We start from the raw sequence: 23,736 nt of genomic DNA on the forward strand, positions 1-23,736 counted from the left end.
CCAAACAGCCTCGTGCAGAGGGACCCCTGAAGTGAACGCCAAGGTGGTTCGAATGGAACGGATTAGTACATTGGTCAGCCGTCAACCCAAACCCTCTGCGGCGTTTGGATCAGGGCAGATGAGAATTACGTTTCATTAGGTGTCTGCTACACACGCACACAGTTCTGGCAAATAACCAAGGCTCGTCCTGGGACAGTTCCAAAGCCAAAACAGAGCTCTGCCCCCACACCACCTTAAACCGGGATTAATCTTCCAAGCCTAAACTTCATATTAAATTAATCATGTAACAGACCAAACCGCAACAGGTTGAGGTGATTGTCTTACACTGATTACATCATATTGTAGTATTTATTTTGCTTTATCTTTTTAAAAACATTGCATTGTAGCATCAAAGACAGAAGTCAAAGAAAAGGGCGTTTCATGAACCTTGGTTAAATGCTCAGCAGTAAGAATCAGAACAGCTGCTCCACCAAACAGAAACTCTTTTACAGGGAAGTATTTCAGAAATAATACAGAAATATCTTAATATATGTAATTATTGACAGTGATACACGTGTAGGGAATACAATTAGCTTAAGGGCAGGGACTCGCAGTGGGAGCTGGGGGGCTCCTGCCTTTCTGCCTCCCAGCACTTTTGCAACTGTGGCATAACTCCGGATTGTTTTTTCCTTCCCCTTCTTTCTTTTCCTCTTTCTTTTCTCCCTTCTCTAGACAAAGTCAGCAGTTTAGCAGTTCGAACTCCACCAGCAGTTTGAGAGGCAGAAGTTGTGGACGGCCGAGGGGCAGCGGGCTCCGGCGCCCGGCCTGCCCAGGCCACCGCTCCTCAGCAGAGCTGGGCAGAAGGGACGGGCAGAGGAAACGTGACTTACAGGTGACACGAGATCAGAAAACGGGGTGGCTTTTACCAGCCGTACACTGCTGAGCACAAATGTCATGTCTGCAGAGCACACGGAAAAGCGGCATAAAGGCCCTGGGGGTTATGTCCAATTCTATTTCTTACTTGTTCCTTATGATGCATAACATCAGTCATAAATCTTCTTGGAGAAACAAATGGTCCATTTTTTCTGTTAAGCACAATATACGGGCAAGCAGCTGTAGATACAGCTCTTTCTAAGAGTAAATTACCTCCAACCAATTTCTCGCCATTTTCAGTCCAGGTTTGTTTGCACTCTGTACATTTCAGAAACTTTACTGATGTCAATGAAACATCAAGATAAATGGATTTGTTCTAGATTCATGCAGAAATAAGCAAGCTCCATTAAAAAAAAAAAAAAAAGGAAGGATATTTTATGGTTTACTCTCCCAGCAAACTTTTCTCTTTCTCCCATATCTTTCGTGACTCCTCTCTGTATGTCATTCTGTCCTTCCACACACAAATTGAGAGATGAACTCCACTCCTTGTCACTCATCTTTCTTTGCATCTTCGCTTTTTTTCTTGTTTTGTTATTTTCACACTACATTTTGCTATTATTTTTTTAAAGAGCTGCTTATTCAGGCCTGTCTCTCCCTGGAATTCTCTCTGATCCTGCACTAAAAACCTAACTCAGACATAATGCTGAGTTTGAGTTTCAGCCAGGCAACCTCCAACGACAGACTCATGATCTGATCTTTTCGTATTTTGCAGTTATGCAAGGTTTGGATGAATTTGGTCATAGAGTGTCCCAGTTCTGGAGCTGTACTTCTTATCCACGTTTTATAATTCGGACAGAGGGAAAGCAAGACCTTTAAAAGAGACTGGCAGTATACGATGCCCATAAATCCAAGTTGAACAGCAGTGTGTTGTGGGGTTTTTTTTCTCTCTCATGTCTCTGCCGAAGTAAGAATTAGCATTGAAACTTATTCTGGTTTCAGGTTTTTTTATACGATGCTGATGTCTTGTTTCTCTCCCAGAAACCTTCACATCCAGCAGCCAATTTCAACCATGTCTGACAGCAATAAAGATCTCCAAGACACTCTGAAAAACTCATGGAAAACAGGGACCTGAGCAGAAAGGACTCTTGATGCCCCACAGAGAGAAAGTTTTAGAATTTTTAGATCACAATCACAATATTAAAAAAAACCCAACAGTATTTAGCTTGATTTTTATCTCACTTCCATGTAGAAAAACAACAGCCACCAGTAAGGTAGGTTCTGCAATATTTTGGATTCAGTGCTGTTGAGCAGATGGTATTTATTGACAAACCTGCTGCTAAACTGTTTGCATTCCCAGGGCCGTAGGTGCAGCCAGCCCGAAGCACACTCACTGCTCATTACTAAAATACCCATTTCCCTGGAAAACCATCTGTGTCATTCAGTCATGGCAGAGGCCCAGAAACATCCCATTCCCTCCGCCACCACCTCCCCAGCACTATTTATGCATCCACGCCTGGAATATATTTCCTGTCTCCTTTCTGAAGCCCTCACCACCCACCCTACAGTAAACACAGGGGAGCAAGATGAATGAGGTGTAAATTGTACGTATCATCTCCAGTTTTTCATCCTTACAAATGCAAACTAAAGTCCATGGGTGCAGGAGAGTGGCTAAGAGCAAGTCTTGCTAGTGGAGCAACCTAAACTACTGCTTTCACATGAGAGGGGTGCAGGAGAGCGAGGCGGGCAAGGGGTCTCACAAAGAGGTACCGATGTGGTGTGAACACAAGAACCAGCTTCCCCCTGTGAGGTGTGCTGTCGTTCTGGCTGGAGTTTGCCAGACCCACAGAGGCAGCGACCAGCAGACGGGCTCAGGCGGCTCCTGCAGAAACACGCGACACCTCGGCTCACGCTGCTGCGCTGCGGGAGCTGGGCGAGGGAGACACCTCCGCCCTAAAAACACCAACATTTCCTTGTCTCCTTGGGACCAGCGGCGTGTTTGGCACTGGGGAGCTGAAGGAGAGGTGGGTAAGGTATCGCTCCACCGCTCCCTAGGAGCTATTTACATACTTCTCAATTAAACATATATGCAGCAATTTGCATAGCTAATTGTGTATCTTTCATGGTGCCATGCACAAGCCTCTGTAAATACATCTTTAATTTAGGATGATGAATGCACCTTGCCACTCCACCCTAGGGGGTGGTAGCTTCTTCTTCTTTGTCCTTACCTGATTCAAAAAAAGTAGAATTTCACCCAAACACACTCTCTTACTAAGAAAATAAAGTTCTGCATTGCACCAGAAATGTAGATGTGTCTCCTAAGGTGGACAGATGATGGCCCAGATTGGCTTGTCACTGATTTCCTCCTGACAAGAATTCCTTTTCCTTCACTGACAGATTCATAAGACATCAGATGTCTCAATAGTCTCATATCTGCGTAAGTCTGGAAAAGCGTAACAATGCCAGATTGACAATGGATATGAACACAGAGGCTGCCCGGAGAGGCTGGGGAATCTCTGTCCTTGGAGACCTCCGTGCTGTTCTGAACAGGGACCTGAGTGACCTGACCCACCGTTGAGGCTGTCCCTGCTCTGGGGTCCAGCTGTACCAGAGGACCTCCAGTGGTCTTTCCCAAAATACACTTTCCCGTGCTTCTATGACCATAGCAAGTGCGCCCATGGTACGTTTTATGATTTTGAGTAATTCTTTTGAGGATCCCATTCCAGCATAATCTGTTGTCTGGAATAGGAATTACACAGGCACTCTGTTTAACTAATGAATCAAACCAAAAGAAGGCACATCTATAGAGCACCCCACTCAGACGGCCTGCAACCGCTCGCTCTGTGTGCAGGACGGCGGGAACCTGGAGCAAGTCAATGCACTGGCCAAAGAGGGACCTTTGAACTCAGATTTGGGCCTGACTAGCACATGGAGTAAAGGCAGAGCCATAGCAATGGGAAACACTCAACTCAGGCACTTTTTTGCAAAATTTAGGCTTTCTGGAACAGAATTAAACGAGAGAGTCCCTGCTGGGGGTGAAGGTAGCACAGAATATCTGCTGTGCTTCGGCTCACACCCTCACTTATTGCAAAATAGCTTCCCTGTTTAGACAACCCCTGAGAGATGTAGACTTTTACAGTGTGTATTTAATCTTTCCATCTCATCTTTTCTTACTGTTTTGATGTTTCCTCAGGATTTGAAGATTCAGGATCATTTTTTCCCCAGAAACTATGACTCTTAAGGCAAAAATAAGGCAGCTAGAAGTTGTCTGCTGCCAATCCAACTAAAGAGTTTGTAACTTTTTCCACCACAGGAAATGTTCAATATTTTAATAGCAGTCACCATGTTTTAATGCATTTATGCCCTTAGGGCTATAGAAATCTTTCATTCACAACGTTACCCACCCCGGATCATAGGACCGCTAATATTTGCACAGTGTACGGAATGGAAAGACAGACAGCTCCTCCTGGGAGCCGTCCCTGCTCGCTTTAGTTTGTTCTGTTTAATCCTGCATTGGGTCTGCCTGGGATGGGGTTAATTTTCCCCCCAGCAGCCCTCACGGTGCTGTGCTGTGTATCGGTAGCTGGAAAGGTGCCGATAACACACCAGGGGTTTGGGGCTGGGCGAGATCTTTGGAGGGGACATAGCCAGGACAGCTGACCCAAAGGGATCTTCCACACCATATGACATCTGCTCAGAAATAAAACCACGAGAAAGGAGGAAGGAGTGGGGGGGCGGCATTCGTTATTACATTTGTCTTCCAGAGCAACCACTACACGTTCGAAAGCCCTGCTTCCCGGGAAGTGGCTGGACATCGCCGGCTTTGGTTTCCCTTTGCTTCCACACACAGCCATTGCTTTTGCGTTATTAACTTGCCTTTATCTTGACTCACGAGTGCTCTTCTATCTTATTTTCTCCCCCCCACCCCATCCAGCTGAGGAGGGTAGTGACAGAGCATCTTGGTGGGCACCTGGTGTCCAGCCAAGGTCAAACCATTACAAAACCTCTGTTATATTTTTAGACAAGTAATAAGCTGGTACGAAGACAGCCAGGCTGGGAGGACTGGGGGAGCTGCAGAGCCTGCCATTTCTAGGTTGTTTATTTAACCCTGTTTGTGTGGAACCATTAGCATGTGATTGATGGTGGTTTGAAACACTTCCCTGGTAACGGTCCAGCTGCAACGGGCAAGTGTCCGTATCAGAGAAACCGCTGTCACACCTGGCAAAAGCTGTGCCCACGCTCCTGTTTGCTGTCCGGAAAACAGCAAACAAGTGAACACACACCAATGGTGAGCCACCATCCTCCCTCCCATTTTCAGCCGGTCCCATCACCCTGTTCCTGTCCCGCCCAGTTCTTTGGTGTAATTTCAGGCATGCAAGACTCATCTCCTCGAAACCAGGTCAGGGCCAGGCAGATGCCGCCGCTGCTGCAGTTTAACAAGTTTTCAGCCCCGCAATGAAACCTGTTCCCCTCCAGAGCAGCTTCTCATGAGGCTCCTCAGCAGCCTCACAGAGCAACCACACAGCCCAGCCCTGGGCACAGCCCACGGCTTTGGGTTTGTAACCAGAACACGCAATAGGCTCAGCAAGGGACGTCAGAATCTTTCTTTTTACGGGTGTTGCTTCTGCAAATAAAGTCTGCAAGAGGCAAGTTTTCTGAGCTTTTATTCTTCCTCCCCGACCTGTAAGAGAGGGAGTTTCCCTGCAGCACGCAGCGATGCTGTGAGGTCCTGCAGGGACCCACGTCGCTGCACAAGGCTCCACGGAAAAACTCGTCCCGTCAAACACTGGCGGCAGGTCCCGCGGGATCATTTCCACCCCGACAGCGCACGGCCGCGCTGCTCGTCCGGCGGGACCGCGGGAGGCGCGACCGCGACCGACAGGCTTGCGTTTTTTATTTTAAGTGCACAAAAGACGAGGATCCGCTGGCGGAGCCGCCCCGGCGCGGCTGGGCTGTCCCCGCGGTGCCACCTGACACCGCGCGCTCACTGCCGTGACGTCACGCCGCGTCACTGACTCCTCCCGTGACGGAGGGGGCACGCGGGGCACGCGGCCGCCCCGAGCGCGGCTTTCCCGCCACGCGCCGCGCGTGTCCTCCCGCGCGGCTGGCAGCGCGCGCACGCGCGCGCCGCCCGGTGCCGCGCGAGCCCCCGGAGCGGGGCGGGCGCGCGGGGCGGGCACGCGGGGCGGGCGCGCGGTCACCTGACGCCGCGGCCGCCGCCATTTTGTCTGGGAGTGTAAATGTGAAAGGGAAAGCCGGGGCGCACAGCGGAGCCGAGCGGGGCCGGGCGCGCCCAGCCGAGCCGGCGGGGCCGGGGCGGGGGGGCCAGGGGTTCGCCGCCGCACAGGGTCTGCGGGAAGAGCCTCCGTCGCCACGGCGGCGGTCGAGAGGAGCTGGTGAAGGCGGAGCCCGGCGAGGACTCCCCGCTCGCCCGCGCCGCATCGGAGGGGGCCGCCGGCGCCCTTCCCCCGGGGAGGCTGCGCTCCCTGCCCGGCCGCCGAGGAGCCGCCGAGCCGGCCTGTCCGCCCGCCGCGGCGGGTCCGCGCCGAGGATGTCGGGGCAGTCCATCACCGACCGCATCACGGCGGCGCAGCACAGCGTGACCGGCTCGGCCGTGGCCAAAGCCGTCTGCAAGGCCACCACCCACGAGGTGATGGGGCCCAAGAAGAAGCACCTGGACTGTGAGTGGGACGGCGCGGGGCCGGGCGGGGGGGACCCGGGGCCGCTCGCACCTGCGGGCGGGGTCCGTAGGGGTCCGTAGGGGTCCGTAGGGCCGGGTGACCCCGGCCGGTTTGCTCTTCAAAACTTAGTTCACGCGCGGAGGGAGCGAGGTTTGCGACACCCTGTCGCGCCCCGAAACAAAAATATCCCAGCCTTGTGAACTCTTCTTGGCTTACGTGCTCCGGGTACAGCAGCGCCTGCTAATCCGGAACCTGGCGACAAGGTGGGTTAAGCGGTGCGGCTTTGCTGTTGTGAGCGAGAAGTTAAATTTTTAAGCGCTTTTCCCGCCCTTCTGTGCATCGGGTGGAATGCAGCCGTTTAAATTATTCTACCGCTCCCCGAAATATCATAGCTTTCTGTCTCACAGCTCGTGGAAGGGGGTAAAAAGACTTGAAGCGAGGTGAAGGGAAGGGAGAAGGCGCACCAATACATCTTTCCAGAATGAGAGGATGTTGCCGCTGACATTTTCTTAAACTTAATTATATTAAAACTCCCTTCTGCATATCAAAAGATGCAGAAAGCTACCCTTGATAGCTACAAAAGTATCAGGGGTGTTGCTTTGCTTCAGGTTTTAGTAACAGGATAGCAAGTGAAGTTACTGTTTGACTGCTTAAAAGTGCACTGAGTGCTGCAAACCCTGTAGTTGAGCCGTACACCCCTGTTAGAAGTGTGTGTTTCCATTGGGGAGAGGAAAGAAGACGTGAAGCTCTATGTTGGTTTCTTCAAAGTCAAGGGAGCAGGCTAGTAGTTTTGCAGGACTCGTTCAAGTTGATGGTGCTAAGAGGAGTCTGCTGTTGAAGCTTTCGGAAGCGTACTCGGTTATTTTGGTTGAGGATGGCTTGGCTGACACACTTGTATGTATGTATGTATGACACGTACTTGTATGTTAATACAGACTTCTTGTGTGAGAGCTTTCGATGTGGATCAACTAGTTATCAACCAGATATAAATCTCATTTGTTATTGATCTGAGTGAGTGGAATCCAGCTACAGTAGTAAATGTTGCAGCTACTGTGTTGAAATTAAAAGCTTTAAAACTGGGTAACTGACAATTTCTTTTTTTAAAGATATGTTTGTAAAGTTACCTTTGTATCTTGCCTTGTGTTCTGCCTGTGGTAGAACAACTTAATGAGGTAACCCTTGAGTCCAGGAGTGGCAACATAACAGGAAACCAGAAAGTGGTGACAGTTTGCTCAATAGTTTGAAAGCTTCTGAAGCTTAAAAGATATATCGTTTGAAAATATCCTTAAAACAATGTCATCTACTATAAGTTACCCTCACAAAATAAGAAAACGGAAACCTGGAAAAACTCCTAACTTGAGAATGGCATAAACTGAGATTGCCTTTTGACTATCAAATTCCTTTGAATATCTTTTGATACAAACCTGTTTAGAGCTGTCAGTCTCCTGAAGGTCCCCTTCAGTGCCAGATGAGTAATCTGTTTGGGCGTAATTCACTTTCTCAGACTTTGGTCTAAGACAAACAAAAAACTTGTTGTTCTGACTTGGTATCTGAAATAGATGAATGCTTTGGTGGGGTGGGGGAGAAAAAGATATGAAATATGGTGCTACAATATCTCTGTAAGGGGTTAAAAAAATCTCCGTGAATATTTTTCAGTCTTCAATGATTGTACCCAGGTGCTGCTTTTCAAATGCAAGCCTTTGCGTGGCACTTCTTATTTTTTCACTTGTACGTGAAACTTACTTGTATTAAATGCAAGGAGGCAAGATACTAGCTTAAGTACTGTAATCTCTGTAAAAATCACACAAGGTATTTTCAAAGATACAGTGCAAGTACTTTCCAATTTAAGTAAATTATGAAGGAAAACATAGCTTGGATTTGATGCAACAGTGCTAGTTGTACCTTGGTCGCTACATGTGTGTGTCATTAAAAATGCTACACCATCTGGTATTACTTGTAATTGCTGCTCAAGAAAAAGCTTCACCAAGAACGTGTTTTTGAGAGTTGCTGTAGTTGCATCAGGGATTGTGGAGGAGTATCAGTTTGTGCACTCGGTTCAGATTAATTCTTAAATCCCCTTGTTGCCAAGTTTCCTCAGCAAGAAAAAATATATTACAACATCGATATTTATGGGAAGACGTTACACATGCAGTGTGTGAACTAATATTTAAGTCTTGGGTTTTGTCTGGCTACTAACTACTGAGTAGTATACTCATATTTTTTTCTTGAAGAGCAAAAAATAAACCACACACACGCACAAAGAAACCCTTAAGCAATGTCAATGGGAATGCTTCAGGATTTTTTCCTTTTAAAGTAGGTCACGGTGTCATCTAAATAAGTCAGCAGATCTATTTCTGTACTATTTTTTAATATTTTAGGTTGACATAAAATGTTATACAGAGGCTGATCTTTTCTTTTAGTGGAGCACCTTAAAATCTTATCTCTTCTTCCCCAGCGTGGGTTCTGTCACTTCCCCTCAGCCTCTTGAGTTTGGGTTGCAGTGGAGTGGGGCTACATTATGCTTTTGGTGACATATCTCCTCTTGGTTAACCATTGAAAAGCCGTAATAAAAAATAAATACATTTAAAGCTGCAGCCAAGTTGGTAACTGGTAGAGTAGACTTGTGTGTAGACCAAAATTTAGAAAAATACAAACCCTTAAATTAATTGCTGCTTAGACTTCTAAATGAACATGGTAATAAAGGAAAAAACAACTCCTGTTTTAACTTGTGTACAGCCCATTTAAAATGCACAGGGGAGGGGAAAGCAGTTAATGTTACTCATCAAAACTTAAAATCCCTATACGAATTTTGGAAATCTTATAACAAGTGATAATTTGGGCACTATAACATTGTTTTATGTAGCAGAATTAGGCTCTTAATCCTTTTGCTTTGGGAGAAAGTTCAGGTCTTCACCAAATCATCACAAAGTTTTTCCAATAATGTCACCTAATGACTGTCTCAGTTTTGGGTCGTTTTTGTGTCTGCCTGCTCTTTTAGCAGCTATAGCTCATGACTGCCAAGTGAGTGCTGGTGCAGTGTGGCTCTTGCAGAGATACCTAACGAACAAACACTCTTGAACTCTTCCACAGGCAGTAAGGTGTGGCTGTCTTTAATTTGAAGCTCTATAGTAATCTGTGAAGCTTTTCAATATAGGAACTGAGGAAATTTGACTTGAACAAAAATAGAAGTTAATGTTTTTTGTAATCTATAGGTGTCGTTTTTGTTTAGAAATTGCTTAAAACTTTTTAGAAAACTTTATGGGCCATCATCATGTATCCCTGTTTAGTGGGGACAGAATAGCTGAATTGCTTCTGATATCTAAATTCAGATTTAGCTATTATACAAATGAAACTTAAAGATTTGTATCAAATCTGCACTAGAAGAGCACTTGGGCATAAAAATATTTGTATCAATCAGGTGCTATCTTTTAATTAAGTCTTCCAGCAAGAATTGTTGGATTCCTTATGAAACATTGAGAAAGTTTACTGAAGTGGTTCTTCTGTTTTATGTTTTTGGAAACTACAGTGCAACTTCCAAAAATAAACTTTTTTTTTTTTCCCCAAGACTGCTAGGGTTAAGGAAAGTGGTCTTAATTCTTATAACTCTCTTAGAGCATTTTCAGTCCCATGACAAAATGGAAGAAATATGGGAATATTAAACCATTATGGTCATCTTTAACTTAAGTATTTACAGTTCTCCTGAGAGAGAGATTCTTGAATCAAGAAAAGAGTTACTTTCTTATTACTTGAGAGTAGAAAACTGTCAGTTTTTGTCAGTGCCTGACTGAGAATTTTCAAAAAAACCTGATTGATATGTATGTGTGTACATATACATTTCATATCTGGATTTATACATGCTGTTCTCCAAAGAGCTGTAGGGTTTTGTAGATGATGTGCCAGTGTTTCAGGTGAGCTGTGGAAGAGAAATACTCAGTGCTCTTCCAGGCAGTAAGATTTCCACAGCTCTTCCAAGCTGCTTGAAAACCCTTATGGTATTCTTCTGGTTCAAAGCTGTTCAATTTTTTTTTTTTTTAAATTTTTTTTCCCTCCCTTTTCTTCCCTCTGTGATGTTAATGTCTTTCTAAATTCCATTCTAGAAACAGTGCCACAGTTTCACTTGCAGTTGAAGTGATTCCTCTGGGTAATTGGCAAAATGCTTTGAGTTGTAAAGTGTTTATATAAGTAGTGTGATAAGAAAATGAGCATCACTTGCCCTACACATTTCATTCCAGCTTTTGCTGCCAACATGCGTATTACAGTTGCCGAGCTGTCAGTCTCTCAGGTGCATGTGTTCCTCTGTGCTTCCAGATGTATGGTGCCAATGGCCTTCTCCTCCTTTGCTGCCAGCTCTAACGGATCCATGCAGTTGTTTCTACATAGATACTCTTACTGCAGACTTAGAAGAATCGTATTACAGAAGTGACACTTGCTTTTTTGGTTATGTATCTCAATTGCTAGAATTCAAGCGTGATGCTAACTTTATTATTACTGGTTGTAAAATAATATTTTTTAAAATTGCCCTGAGAAGGTTTATTAAAAAGTGTTTTTAAACTTCCATTTTTGCATTACAGTCTTAGGAAAGTCCAGTTTTGGCCTATAAAATGCACTGAGTGTTTTTTCCATTATTCATTCTTCGCTTAGTATTTTAAAGATATTTCATTTGCTTAGGCATGTGTTCTTTGATATTGGCAACTGTGGCTTATGTGTTAGCGCACTCAAGGAGATTTTGAAACCAAAGACCACAATTGTGCTAAGTGCCCTCAATAAAAATTGTCTTGAGGGGAGCCAGTATGTGTTGTCTTCAGCATGTGTCTAATGTGCTCAGGACTTGCAGCTCACTCAGGTCCTCTAATCTCGAGTACAGCTTGAATTAGGCTCTGAGTAGCCCTACATATGTGAAATATTTCATTTGAGTTGCTTTTTTAAATGGTCAGGCTCACGTCATCTCGTAGAAGCAAGTAGCACGCTGGAAAACCTTACTAGCACTTTTACAGAATTATTGGAACCATGGTTTTCGATCACATGGAACCACACTTGTGGAATAAAGCAGTAACATGAACTTCTCAAATGCACCAGAGGTCTATCAACTTCCACTCTGTTACTGTTACTTGACAGAAGACTTCTTTGAGTCTTGTGTACCAAAACAGAAGGCAGTTGCTCCCTTCTGAAGGTAGATATCTGGATGTCTTTTTGCAGTAATAAACCTTAATGATGGCATGATAAGGCAAAGCTTTTTTTTTTTTTTTTTTTTTTTTTAGAGATGTGTGGCTTAAGGGATGGGTGATCAGTTACAGCATTTAATATGGTTGCTAACAGTAGGATTTCTGTTACATTATGTCTGAGCAGCACTGTAAGAACACATTTTATATCAGTCTTAGACATAAGTATATGCGAGGGGTCTCCCAGGTGTTGAGCATCATCTTAGGGTCTACTGGAACATCTGCTGGTAGACCTCAGCTTGAGGGAAGGTGACAAGATTGAAATATCTCTGGAGAGTGCTGGCAAAATATGAATGAAATTAGCTTGGAAAATTTGACTTGAGAGCAGAAAGTTCATTTGTTTTAACCTGCATCTTCACTCCCACTTTCATCTGCTATTTCATAATCACTCTTGAAATTGAAAATCTTCAGTAAAAAATTAGAGTTGCTTAGTGGTCATATGAAGGAAAAGGACTTTGTGCAGAAATAATATTTTTGATAGGCTGTTTGTGTGGTCTTTGACCTCAGCAGATCAATGGAATTTCTTTAACTGTTACCTAGTTAATGTTATAGGTATTGCTGTGTATTGAGTTTGGGGGGGGGGGTGTTGGCTGGTTTCTGTTTATTTGGTTTTATAAACTGAGAGTAGGACTTGTAATAGTTCTGTAATATTTCTGTGCTGGTTACAGACACATTAGTTACATGAAAAATACTGAGCAAGATCTAACATCAGTGTCTTTATGATGCTTACTTATAAACTGATTGGATTTAGGAAGATTTATTTTCCTTAATATGTTTTGAGTAGATGAGGCTGTTGAATTGAAATTCACATTTTCTCTGTGTATAAATTCTGGAATTGAGACTTGATTTATGTGGCATAATTGTCTATGGACTGTTTGGACTTCAAGAAATTTTGAAGTACTTAATGTGACATAGCTGTGAGTGGTGAGCTGTGTCTATCAAATGACTTGCTTTTTGAGCATCTTCACATTTGTAAATACTGAAATATTTTAATACTACTCAACAATATGATTTTGATGCACAGCTTGCTTAAAACTTCTTTTCAGAGCTCTTTGTGCAGTTATTTCTGTGGTTTTGTGTGTTACTAATAAGGATGAAAGTTCTCATCCCAGCTTGCATGTTTTCTACATATTTGGAAACTTTTGACATCAGAATGAAATTAGTAACTTGTTAGAATTTGCATTTTATAGCTTTCTACCTCAACAAGATAATATCTAGAACTCTTTAATCTGTTAAAAGTACTCTAGTAATTAAATTATTCTAAACAGTGATCCTTAATCAAAGGACTTTATGTTCTTAATAAACAGATCTTTAAGATATGTGGGTAATATATTCAGTGCATTAGAACAGATATAAATTCTAAGTGCAGTATTTCTAGGAAGTATTTTGCCCTAAACTATCAAAGTGCGATCTCTAAGTTAGTGTTTAAATTGCTTATAATAATGTAGCCTGTCCTCTGCATACTGCTAACAAGGCAAATAAGCTGGCCATTTCAGTGGTGCCGACACCTCAGGATTCAGTCGTTGCCCAGCTTCCCAAGCGCTGCCCTTGGAGTTCTTGCACAAACCACAGCAACAGCAATGCTGCTCTGCAACCAACAGGCTGCTCACAGGCTTGCCTTAAATAAGAGGCCACAAAGGAAGCTTTTCAAACTCCATGTTTGCTTTGCTGGCCTTGCCCAGTCCTTAAGGTGTACTTTGATCACACCTGAGCCAAATTTAGCTCAGAGAGAGCTAATGTCTAATGTGCCTGTCTTGAGGTGTTTAGAATAGTCCTGGATTCAATTCTTTGCTTTCTTCTCAGCAAGTGTCTTCCCTGGCTTTCTCAGACTTTTTTCCCCATGTAGCCACTGGGGCCCTTTCTGGTTTTGTACCAATGCTCAGGCAGGAGACTTGAAGTGCTCTGTCTCTGACCTCCCGAGTTAATGTTCTACTCTTGAGTTTACAATCACTCTTGGACACAAAGAGCTTTTTTTGTACAAAAGCCTAAGACCTGCCGAGATCCACCACAAAACATGCAGTAGGTTGGTGATTAGGTTATTTTAGCTGAGTGGGAAGATGCGTAGATGCAAATTCTTGCTCTTAATTCTTATAGAAAAGAAAAAGGCTTATTATAGGTTTGTAGCGTCTCGTTTGCTGTCATATGTGCCAGTATTCAGGCTTAGGTCGGAGGTATGGATGTTTCAGCCTTTCCTTGCTTCACTGGTGGTTTTTTTTTTTTTTTTGGTGTGTGTGGTGTGGTGTGGTTTTTTTTGTTGTTTGTTAGATTCAGTGGCTTCAGGCATTGGGCATCCAGAGGGTCTGCACTGGCTTTCGGGCAATAACTTGGGCATAGAGTTTCTACTGGAGCAGGTTATTGATTGATGAGGTATTGGGACTCCATAAAATTATTAAAATGTCTTTGAGGTTTGTATGTGGAGTCTTTCAGTAAAATGCTGTGAATTTGAGAAAGGAATGTAAAATAGCTCAATTGTTTCTTAAAGAAAGAACTGAAGTTAATGCTTCCAGCATCAATTTTCAATGTAAAAAGACAAAATAACACGATGATCATCTTTGAGCATATAACTCATTGTAATGCTTTGGATTTTTTTTCCCCTTTAATTTAGATCTAATACAGTGCACAAATGAAATGAATGTGAACATTCCACAGTTGGCAGACACACTTTTTGAGAGAACTGCGAACAGTAGCTGGGTTGTAGTGTTCAAAGCTCTAATTACAACACACCACCTCATGATGTATGGAAACGAGGTAAGACATTAGTTCTGTTAAAGCCTCTTTGACTGTGTGTTAAAAAAAATTGTCTCAGTCTTAGGTACTTCAATTTTTCAAAGGTCTTTGTTTTCATTTCTAATGGCTGTGAAGTGCTTCTTCAAAAAATAAAATGTTACCTCACTATTTCAATACTGAAATGATGTGTTTGCAATTTAACTGCAGGTATCTGGGTTGGGCTGTGAAGGAATAATGAGTGACCTTTTGAGAATAAAGGCTTAAAAACTTCTGATGAGCATTGCTTCATCAGGCTAGTGCTTATCAGTAAGAGCACAGCAAAAGAGTTGTTAGCACCCCATAAATGTGCAGCCAACCCATTAGCAGATAAGAATACTTACTAAAGGGGGGGGTGGAGGGAGGAATATGGTGACTAGAATATTTGATCTTGCAAATCATCATCCTATGGGCTAAATCTCTTTATGTTGTTGCCATTAACATTCCTCTGAAACAGGTTTCAATTGCTTTTAGTTCACTTAAATTATTTCATCACTATTCATGAAAAGCTTCCTAGACAATAACATGGTGTTAGAAATGTAGTCCTTCCTTTAAAACCTAAACTTTGTCTTGGTCAGGTGACAATTTAGTCCTGAACTTGTGTGTAGTCATTCTCCTAATAAATGACTGTTGGCTACTGGTAATATTGAAAGACTACTGGCAATATTGAAATTATGATTTTTAAAAGTACTGCTTTCGGCCCTAAAAATGCTTTGAAAACTTAGTGTTGCATCCTCTCTCCAAAGCTCTGTGTACTTAATTGCAATGGTCTTTAAAACATAACATGTTTGGTTTTTTTAACACACTTCCCCAAGTTATTTATGTGCTTAAATGGTATTGTCAACAAATGAGAGGCTACAGTTAGAGGATAATATGAAGTAAAATTCACAGCCCTGCGTGCTGTGGCAGCAGGGGGATCCAGATCAAAGATGTAACAAGTCCCTTAAGCCATCCTGGTCATAATCCTCTTTTATGGACTAAAACACATACAAAGAAGCAAGAAAGTCAATAAATGACAATCATAGGAGATATGTGTGGAACAGTGGCAGAGAAACTTTTAAAACGACCTTGCTGTCTTGATGTGTTTGTCTCTTACTCTTGCTTATTTATGGAGCCAGCTATTTGTCTAAACTTAAATGTTGCTTAGTCAGATCACTGCATTAAAATATATTTTTTAAATATATATATATTAATATGTCATTATAAGCCAACTTATAACTGCTCACCACAGTTCTAGAAGAATTATTGTTACTTACTACTTTAAAACTTTTTAAATAAGCCTGTCTCCCACTTCTTCAGCAGCAGTAGAGCTGTGCAAACCTTGGAAGCTTGGATAATATGAGTGGTTTTTCTGTTTAGGGTTTTCCAGCTTGTTTGTTCTGAACTACAGAGTTAACCTAAGAAGCTTCCTCTAGGATTACTAGTCTTTTATTGACAGTCAGTGATATCTTTTTATTTAGTTTAAATTTATATTTTTGCCAGAAAGAATTTTGGGTTTCAGAGGGTTAGCTAATCAGTAGTTTCAAGTTTTCCTTTACATTTTTCCCTTTTAACTAGTTTCTGTTGTTGATAAAGGTTACCAGAAACAGTTACAAGGTAAGTGTAGTTTTCTTGTAACACGCTTAAATGTTTTGACTCTCACAAAAATATTCTCAACTCTTTCTTCACCAACAGCGCTTTATCCAGTATCTTGCATCCCGAAACACTTTGTTCAATTTAAATAACTACCTGGACAAAAGTGCCATGCAGGGTAAGGATCTTTCACTGAAGGCATTGACTCTGCTGCTTTTTTGCTCTGATAATAGTGCCTGTGTTGGTACGTTATAGGAGACAAATGACATTTAAGTGAAAGGGTATTATGATTTATATTGAACGAGATACCTAACAACCAAGAATGTAGGCACAAGGAAAGTGAGATTCTGAGTTACCTAGTTGAGTGCTAGAAATTTGTCTGTAGTGTATATGCCATGTTCATACACAGCTGTAAATTTTAAAAAGTGAACTCTTAATGCTGACTAGAATAAACCTGATGATTGTTAGCACAATGATCTATTTTTGTCACTGCATTTTAGTGTCCCAGGAGTAAATGTTTACTGTTAAGGTGCATGGAATGGTAACTAGGATGTTCTATATAAATAGTCAGAACTCCTCCAAATCTCTGAGAAGTCTTTCAATTGCTTGCCGATGGTAGAAAACATTTTTTGGGTTTTTATGTGTTTTTGGAGGCATTGCAGATAAGCTACCAGTCTTTAGCATTTTACTAGGAATACATTTTTAGTCTTGATTTCAAGAACAACTTAAGAGCTGCTTGGTTCTTGCCTAATATTTTAATGTGTTTATTCTCATAATTGCAACGAATGCTTTCCTAATCTTAGCTAGTTGGGAAGAAACTGTAACATTACATCTCAAGGTGAAAAATAGTGAATCTCAATGCTCTGGAAAGTGCCTATGAAGGGCTTTTAATGCGAATTGATGTAAAATGGACTGGTAGGAGACCAGTTCTTGAAAAGAACTTAAGCTGTACCTCTTCAAGATGTCTAACTTATAAATGCTTAACTTGTAGGCTATGATATGTCTACCTTCATTAGGCGATATAGCAGATACTTGAATGAAAAAGCACTTTCATATAGACTTGTAGCAGTTGACTTCACCAAAATGAAAAGAGGGTAAGACTGTTACTGGTTTTGTTTGGTCTTTCATATTGGCGGGAGGGAGATACCAGTAGTTCTTGGGCTGATCATAGATTACTGTTCCTTTTAGCCCTTTGAAGCAATATAGTATTGTTGAAACAGCATAATATGCCAAGGTCTCTAGGTGACTTGTAAACGTGTATCTTCTGCTCTGTAGGATAGATGGAGTGATGAGAACCATGAATCCTGAAAAGCTTCTGAAAACCCTCCCAATCATACAGAACCAGCTAGATGCACTCCTTGATTTTGATGTAAGTACTTTAAGCTTGGTGTTAGGTAACACTCTCTTATTTTGAAGTGAGAGTTTAATTATACTGTTAAATACTAATTTAATTTCTTATTGTTTTCTACACAGGCAAATCCAAATGAACTAACAAATGGTGTTATAAATGCTGCATTTATGCTCCTCTTTAAAGATTCCATTAGACTTTTTGCAGCATACAATGAGGGGATTATTAATCTTTTAGGTATGTGAGACTTTTTTTTTTTTAGCATTTGAACTTTTGTCAAAGATCTTGAGAGAACTACAGAATTATAGACGATATCTGACTGCAATTTCCTAATAAATTGTCTCTGCTCCGTTAGCATTAAATTATACCTGTCTTGGTTTCAGTGGCAACTAGCATAGCCTTAAATGTATTCTTCTAGGTAGAAGTGTACATCTTGAAACAGAAGTTGAGGTGAGAGGGTGACTGGTGAGGTGAAGACAGAGATGCTATAAATGTGTAGTGCATAGCCTTTGCAATTGGACTGTAAAAGTATTAGTGAGATACCTGGTATTTTGAGTATTTAGTATAGTCACAGTGTGACTGACTTCTGGATTCCCATACTTTGTAGCTGGAGTATTCACCTTTACCTGGTACCTGAACCTGCATGAGCCTAGTAGATAACCTGCAGGGTTTTTTGTTCAAGAGTAATAAGCTCTTAGCCAAGCCTTATAATGACTATTTAAGCAAATTTCTGAATGAAAACATCTGATCAGTCTGTTCTGTTAATACATTAGTTTTACTCGATGAAATACCTATAAGTATATAGAAAAAATGAAGGATGTGGTTGATACTCTGTTTGGTAGGTCAACTCAGTATATGTACCACTTCAGTAGCCATTCTCATGTCTTTTGGATATTGAGCCCACTTACAAACATCAAAATGTATTGATACTGGGTCTATAAGTGTAAATATATACCAGGGATATTTTCAAGCGATAAAATAATTCACCTCATTGCCAGCTAAAAAGATGACTTCTTGAAAATATTACCCATAATACCTAATTTTACAACTGCAGTGATTCACATCCATGCTTAGTAAAGCTTTGCGTTCTATTCTAATGTATGAAATAGAAAAATCAATGTTTTTCTTTTTATTTACATGAATACCTGACAACTTTTGTAGTAACTGAACTTTAAAATCTGAATAGCTTTGAGTTACTCCTGTCAGTTCTCTGAAGCTTGTCTCAAATTAACTTTTATAACACTGTGTCAGCCTTTTGCTGGGGAGTGTGTTATCTTACAAGAGTTTTATTTGCATCCTCAGAAAGATATTTTGATATGAAGAAGAACCAGTGCAAAGAAGGCTTGGATATTTACAAAAAATTTCTAGCCAGAATGACCAAATTGTCAGAATTCCTCAAAGTAGCAGAGGTAAATAAGTCTACATCTGTGGAGAGCATGTAATTTAGCTGTCTGTACTGGTACAGTAGTCTATATTCGTAGTAACAATTTCAGAAACAGGCTAATGTTTGCTTAACCTCACTGTAGAAGGAATTACTCTACAGATCAGGTATTTTAAAGATTGTATAGTATACATTCATTAACATGAAGTGAGATTCTTTTGATATCCTTTAGTAAACTTTCTGAAGTGTTGTTATAAATTTCATGGATGGTCCAAAATGAATGGATGGAATGTTATGGTCTATTTACAGTGCTTTCATTTACTGTAACTGCTAAAAATGGAGAAGCAGTTCCAGTAAACAATGTAGGTGTTTCCAATGCTCCCAGTAAACACTTCTGCAGGAAAAAGTTAGGCTGGATGAACAGGTGCCTTTGCTTTGAAATGCAATTCAATGTACTTGTGATTTCTAAGGTGTGTTCCTAGTGAAACTCATAACAGTTCAGAAAGTTATTAATATCCATTTTTAATATCTTAGTTTTTATGTAACGTTCAGGTATCACTTTTTTATTTTCATTGCCACTGCATGTAGTAATGTACTTTTTCTCTTTTTTTTTTTTTTTTTTTTGTAAACCCAGCAAGTTGGAATTGATCAGGGTGACATTCCAGATCTTACTCAGGTCAGTGTACATATATTGATTAAACCAATTATTTTATTATTTGCATTTTTAAAAGTTGGTGTGTATCATAGTAATTGCTTACCTTGAGAATGTATTCTCTTCTATCTATTTATAGATGGGAAATATGTACAGTGACTTTTTCCATGGATAAAATGTACGCAGTACTTGGTGGTTTGCAGCTCTTACTAAGTTTGTTTGGTTTTGGTTTTTTTTTATTGTTTAAAGCAATAAAAGTCACAGAAAATATTTTTCAAGAACAGCTGTGTTTTATCACAGAGGATTTACTGGCATGTAAGCAACAAGAATCTTGCCATGCCTTGAGGAAAACCTTCTATTTCACTGTAACATAGCATCTTCCAACACACTTCAAGATTGCAGTTATCTAGTTCTGTGAATCATCTCTTTCTTTCCAGTGAATTCTGAATATACTTGATGTTTCTATATCAGCACTTAAAGCTGGCTTTGATATTACTCAGTAGTATGAGCGACATGTGCAATAGAGGTTGTGCACTGCAACGTTTAATCTAAAAGGTGGAATGCAAGGGAACACCTAGTGAGGATAAGTCGAGGGGCAGAAAGGAGGTGAGAAAGATGCTTTCACTTGGTGAACGGGAAGCACCGATAGGCCACAGAAGGGCACAAAGTTGTTCTTTGCAAGTTCCTTCAGTTCATAAGGATGTGGTATTTCTAACCTAGGACCAACCCAACAGGACAGAGGTATTTGGTATTCTTTCTGTAGTGAAGGGTAACTTGATGGGTAGAATAAATGGCAATCTATCTGTCAGGAGACTTCGGCAATAAACTGGAGTGCCTTAGAGGTCTAGAGTACTCAAGCTGTTTAAGTGGAGTCAGTGTGAAACAGTTAACATCAGAATAATTTTGGCTGGAAAAGACCCTCAAGATCAAGTCCAACTGTTAACTGAACTCTGGCACTAAACCATGTCCCTAAGAACCTCATCTACACATCCTTTAAACACCTTCAGGGATGGCGACTCCACCATTTCCCTGGGCAGCCTGTTCCAATGCCCGACAACCCTTTCTGGGAAGTAATAATTCCTAATTTCCAATCCAAAACCTCCCCAGTGCAACTTGAGGCTGTTTCCTCTTATCCTATCACTTGCTACTTGGGAGAAGAGACCAACTCCCTCCATGCTACAAATTCCTTTCAGGTAGTTGTAGAGAGTGAGGAGGTCTCCTGAGAGTTAAATCTGAACAGTTAAAATCTAATGTGTAAACTTTTAAGTCATCTCTAATCCTACACTACTTTCATGAAATTAAATTTCATGGGTTAATCATGTATAAATATATCTACTGTAAATATTTGCCTAAACTTCATCAGTGTCTTTTTAATATGGAAATCAAGTCTAAACCACAAACTTCCATTGTCAGTGTTGTTCATTACTGCTCACTTTCTATCTGAAATCATACGTGTTTCAAAGTACAAATCTCTAATGCTTGCTCCTAGCAATTCATATTAACCTCTTTAAGAACTTCTAGGCCTTTGTGGTAGGAAAGAAATAGGGCTGTAACCAGTAGGGGAAGAGCAGGTAATGAGTGAAAACAGTAGTTTGATGTTTTCTATTGGTGTTTGATCTTAGTGTCGTACTCTTTTGATTAGTACTGTAGCATTCAGCTGTTCTGTATTATGCTAATCAAATTATACTCAAGTCTGAAGTTAAACTTCACTGGCTTTGTGTGCACTTGTCCAGTTAATTGGGTCATTATTATTATTTACTGAGGATAGAGGATTTAACTCCATTTTGTTGCTTTTTATATCTGAAACTTTTGGTGAGCAAAACCCTTTATCTACTGTTCTCACAACATTTTTTTCTAATAGCTATTTTGTTTAAATGCACTTAGAAATGAAAGGCAGTTCTGAGCTGTGGTACTAGATGGCAGCATCCCGTGTATTTTGGCAAATTCAGTGCCACTGTTAAGCACTCCACTTCCATAGTAAATGTCATGGCATTTAATGAGTGGAATAATTGTACATCAATTTAGTGCCACTTTAAAAGAATTTGATAAAGTTTCTTAATACTAGGATTTCACAAAAACTTAATTTTCAACGTGCTTATGTTTCTGAAATAAGTTCTGACGGGATCATGTCCTTTTTTCTGTTCTGGTCTACTATATTCAATTTTTTTTCCAAAAACTTATCTTTACATTTCTGGTGTATATTCTTTTCTGGGATTTGCATATTTCGGAGTTTCCTTAGGCTGCTCCTGACAACAACGGTTTTAGTTCTTTAGAGGTTTATTATCACTGCTGGTCTATAACTGTTTTTATTCCTTGAATCTAATGTTCACCCTAGTGCCACTTTTGCCAGTTCCTATAAAGCAAACATTTTCCTTTGTAGGTGCCCTGTTTCACAATGATGTCGCTTACTTTCTGTTTATAGCTGTTACTGTAGTTCATGAATGCAACTGGGTCATTTTCCTCTGTATGGCTGTTAGTCTGTCAGATGTCTTTGGGTGGGAGGAGGGAGGCTGAGTCATAAAATACAGCTTTTTTCAGGTCATAATGTCTGTATTAGCCCAGGTGTCTTTTCTGACATAAAACTGCTAAGATCTGTTCACCCAAAATTTCATCTCTGATGTCTTCTTGGATGCCTGCAGCAAAGAAAAAGTTTAGAGAAGTTACTGGTTTGTTGGGTTTGGGGTTTCATGGTTGAGGGGTTTTGTTTAGAGGGTTTTAGAAACAATAAGTATAGAATATACATTTCCATGCAGGTAAGTTTTCAGTTTTAGAGTGGCCTTGGAGGGGGAAAAAAAGACTAGGAAAAACTTTCTGGAATTAGGGTATAGTCTCCTGCTCTTAAGATTATCTAGCTGAGTCGTGCAATGCCTTTTGAAAACCATTGTTCCTCCTGCAAGGCAAAACTATAGGGTTTTTTGGTTTGTGTTTTTGGTTGTCTTTTGTTGGTGTGGGTTTTTATGGTTGTTGCTGTGTTCTTGTATTTGGTTTTTACTTGTTTATTTTTTAGGAGGATAGTGTTTTGGTTGTTTTGTTGGGTCTTTTTTTTGTCCCTGATACCTTTCCGGAAAGGTATTTCAAAATGTTCCCCTTTGGGGTTTAGCTGTCTAGTTTAAATTCTGAATTTATTTGTGACCAATTGTTGAGATAACTACATTGTCTTAGCTTACCTAACTCTGTTTATAGGAAGAAGTATCAACTCAGGCCTTAACTTGAAGACAAGCAGTTTTATAAGATTAGAATAATTGCTTTTCTTTGCATCTCTTGTAGCTTGAATTGGCCTTTATTGAATGCAGGAAGCTAGAAACGTGCTCAGTATTTCAGAGAGGAGTTTGCCAAAGCCTTTCATGGTTAATATTTTTCTTCTTTCCAGCAGATGCTCTGGTCTAGCTTTTGCTACAGAAGGGCTAGCAAGGGCAAGCTTGTTTCTGTTCCAAGCAATGCCTATCATATCTGTTTGACCTACTGAAAGTTAGGAAGTGGTAAAAGAGGCTTAATGTCTCTGAAACCTTGCCAAATGAGGAGGGCTGAGCTAGCAAGTAGGTTAAACCTTTAGAGGTCTGTTCCCTTCATCTGAATCTCCAGTAGGATTTATTTCATTTGTTTTATGGAGTATGGACTATGTCGTTAAAAGCCACAAGAGCAATGTGGCTAGAATAGCAAAGCAGTGAACTCTTCCAAAAGTACCAGTCTAATTATTTTGCTCGATGGAGATTGTTTTTATAGGGCAATTTGGAGAAGTCTTACTTCCTACTGTGTAATCAAGTTCAAATTTATTCTGAGCTTTGAAGCTGTTTCCTTTGGTATGGAAGAAATCTTTCTCTACTGGATATGAATATATGGCAGAGAGAAGGCAGTTTATGACTGGCAGTTTATGATTGGCACTTTTTTATTGGTTGCCATAGAAACCAAAGCAGCTCTGGTGTGCCTTAGTCTGTATATTTTAAACTTGTTCTTTTCTGTTACGTATCAGTTAAAGATCTTTGTTTCAGGTACTGAATGGTAGTGTCATGGCTGTGCTCTCAAATGTCTTGGTAAGCTTGTGAGTATTCGTCACTTAAAGCTCATTTAGGATTCTCAAGGCTTAGCTGAGGTGTCCAGTGCCTGACTTCCTGCTGGATTTAAGTGGCGAGAAGCCTGTTTTTTAAATCTTCATTACTTTAAAAACAGCTTAATGTTTGAAAACTTCTCATGGATAATGCTTTTCTGGGGGACAAATCCACCATAAAACAACTTTATTTGAAATGATGTTGCTAGTTTATGATGTTTCAGGC

The 23,736-nt window shown here is 41.0% G+C and overlaps 1 protein-coding gene across 2 annotated transcripts in view; it reads left to right on the forward strand.

The window, feature by feature from the left end:
- The first annotated feature begins 6,130 nt into the window (after positions 1-6,130).
- The window catches only part of LOC135993317 (phosphatidylinositol-binding clathrin assembly protein-like), a 29,851-nt gene continuing 12,245 nt past the window's right edge, over positions 6,131-23,736 (forward strand). For both annotated transcript variants that reach the window (XM_065643084.1, XM_065643085.1), the window contains exons 1-8: positions 6,131-6,530; positions 14,355-14,497; positions 16,187-16,262; positions 17,076-17,178; positions 17,360-17,453; positions 17,558-17,669; positions 18,735-18,841; positions 19,448-19,489. In XM_065643084.1, coding sequence (XP_065499156.1) covers positions 6,401-6,530; positions 14,355-14,497; positions 16,187-16,262; positions 17,076-17,178; positions 17,360-17,453; positions 17,558-17,669; positions 18,735-18,841; positions 19,448-19,489 — 807 coding nt within the window. In that variant the 5' untranslated portion in view covers positions 6,131-6,400. The remainder of the gene's footprint in view (positions 6,531-14,354; positions 14,498-16,186; positions 16,263-17,075; positions 17,179-17,359; positions 17,454-17,557; positions 17,670-18,734; positions 18,842-19,447; positions 19,490-23,736) is intronic.

Source organism: Caloenas nicobarica, chromosome 12 (assembly GCF_036013445.1).
Source record: "Caloenas nicobarica isolate bCalNic1 chromosome 12, bCalNic1.hap1, whole genome shotgun sequence".
Lineage (NCBI taxonomy): Eukaryota > Metazoa > Chordata > Aves > Columbiformes > Columbidae > Caloenas > Caloenas nicobarica.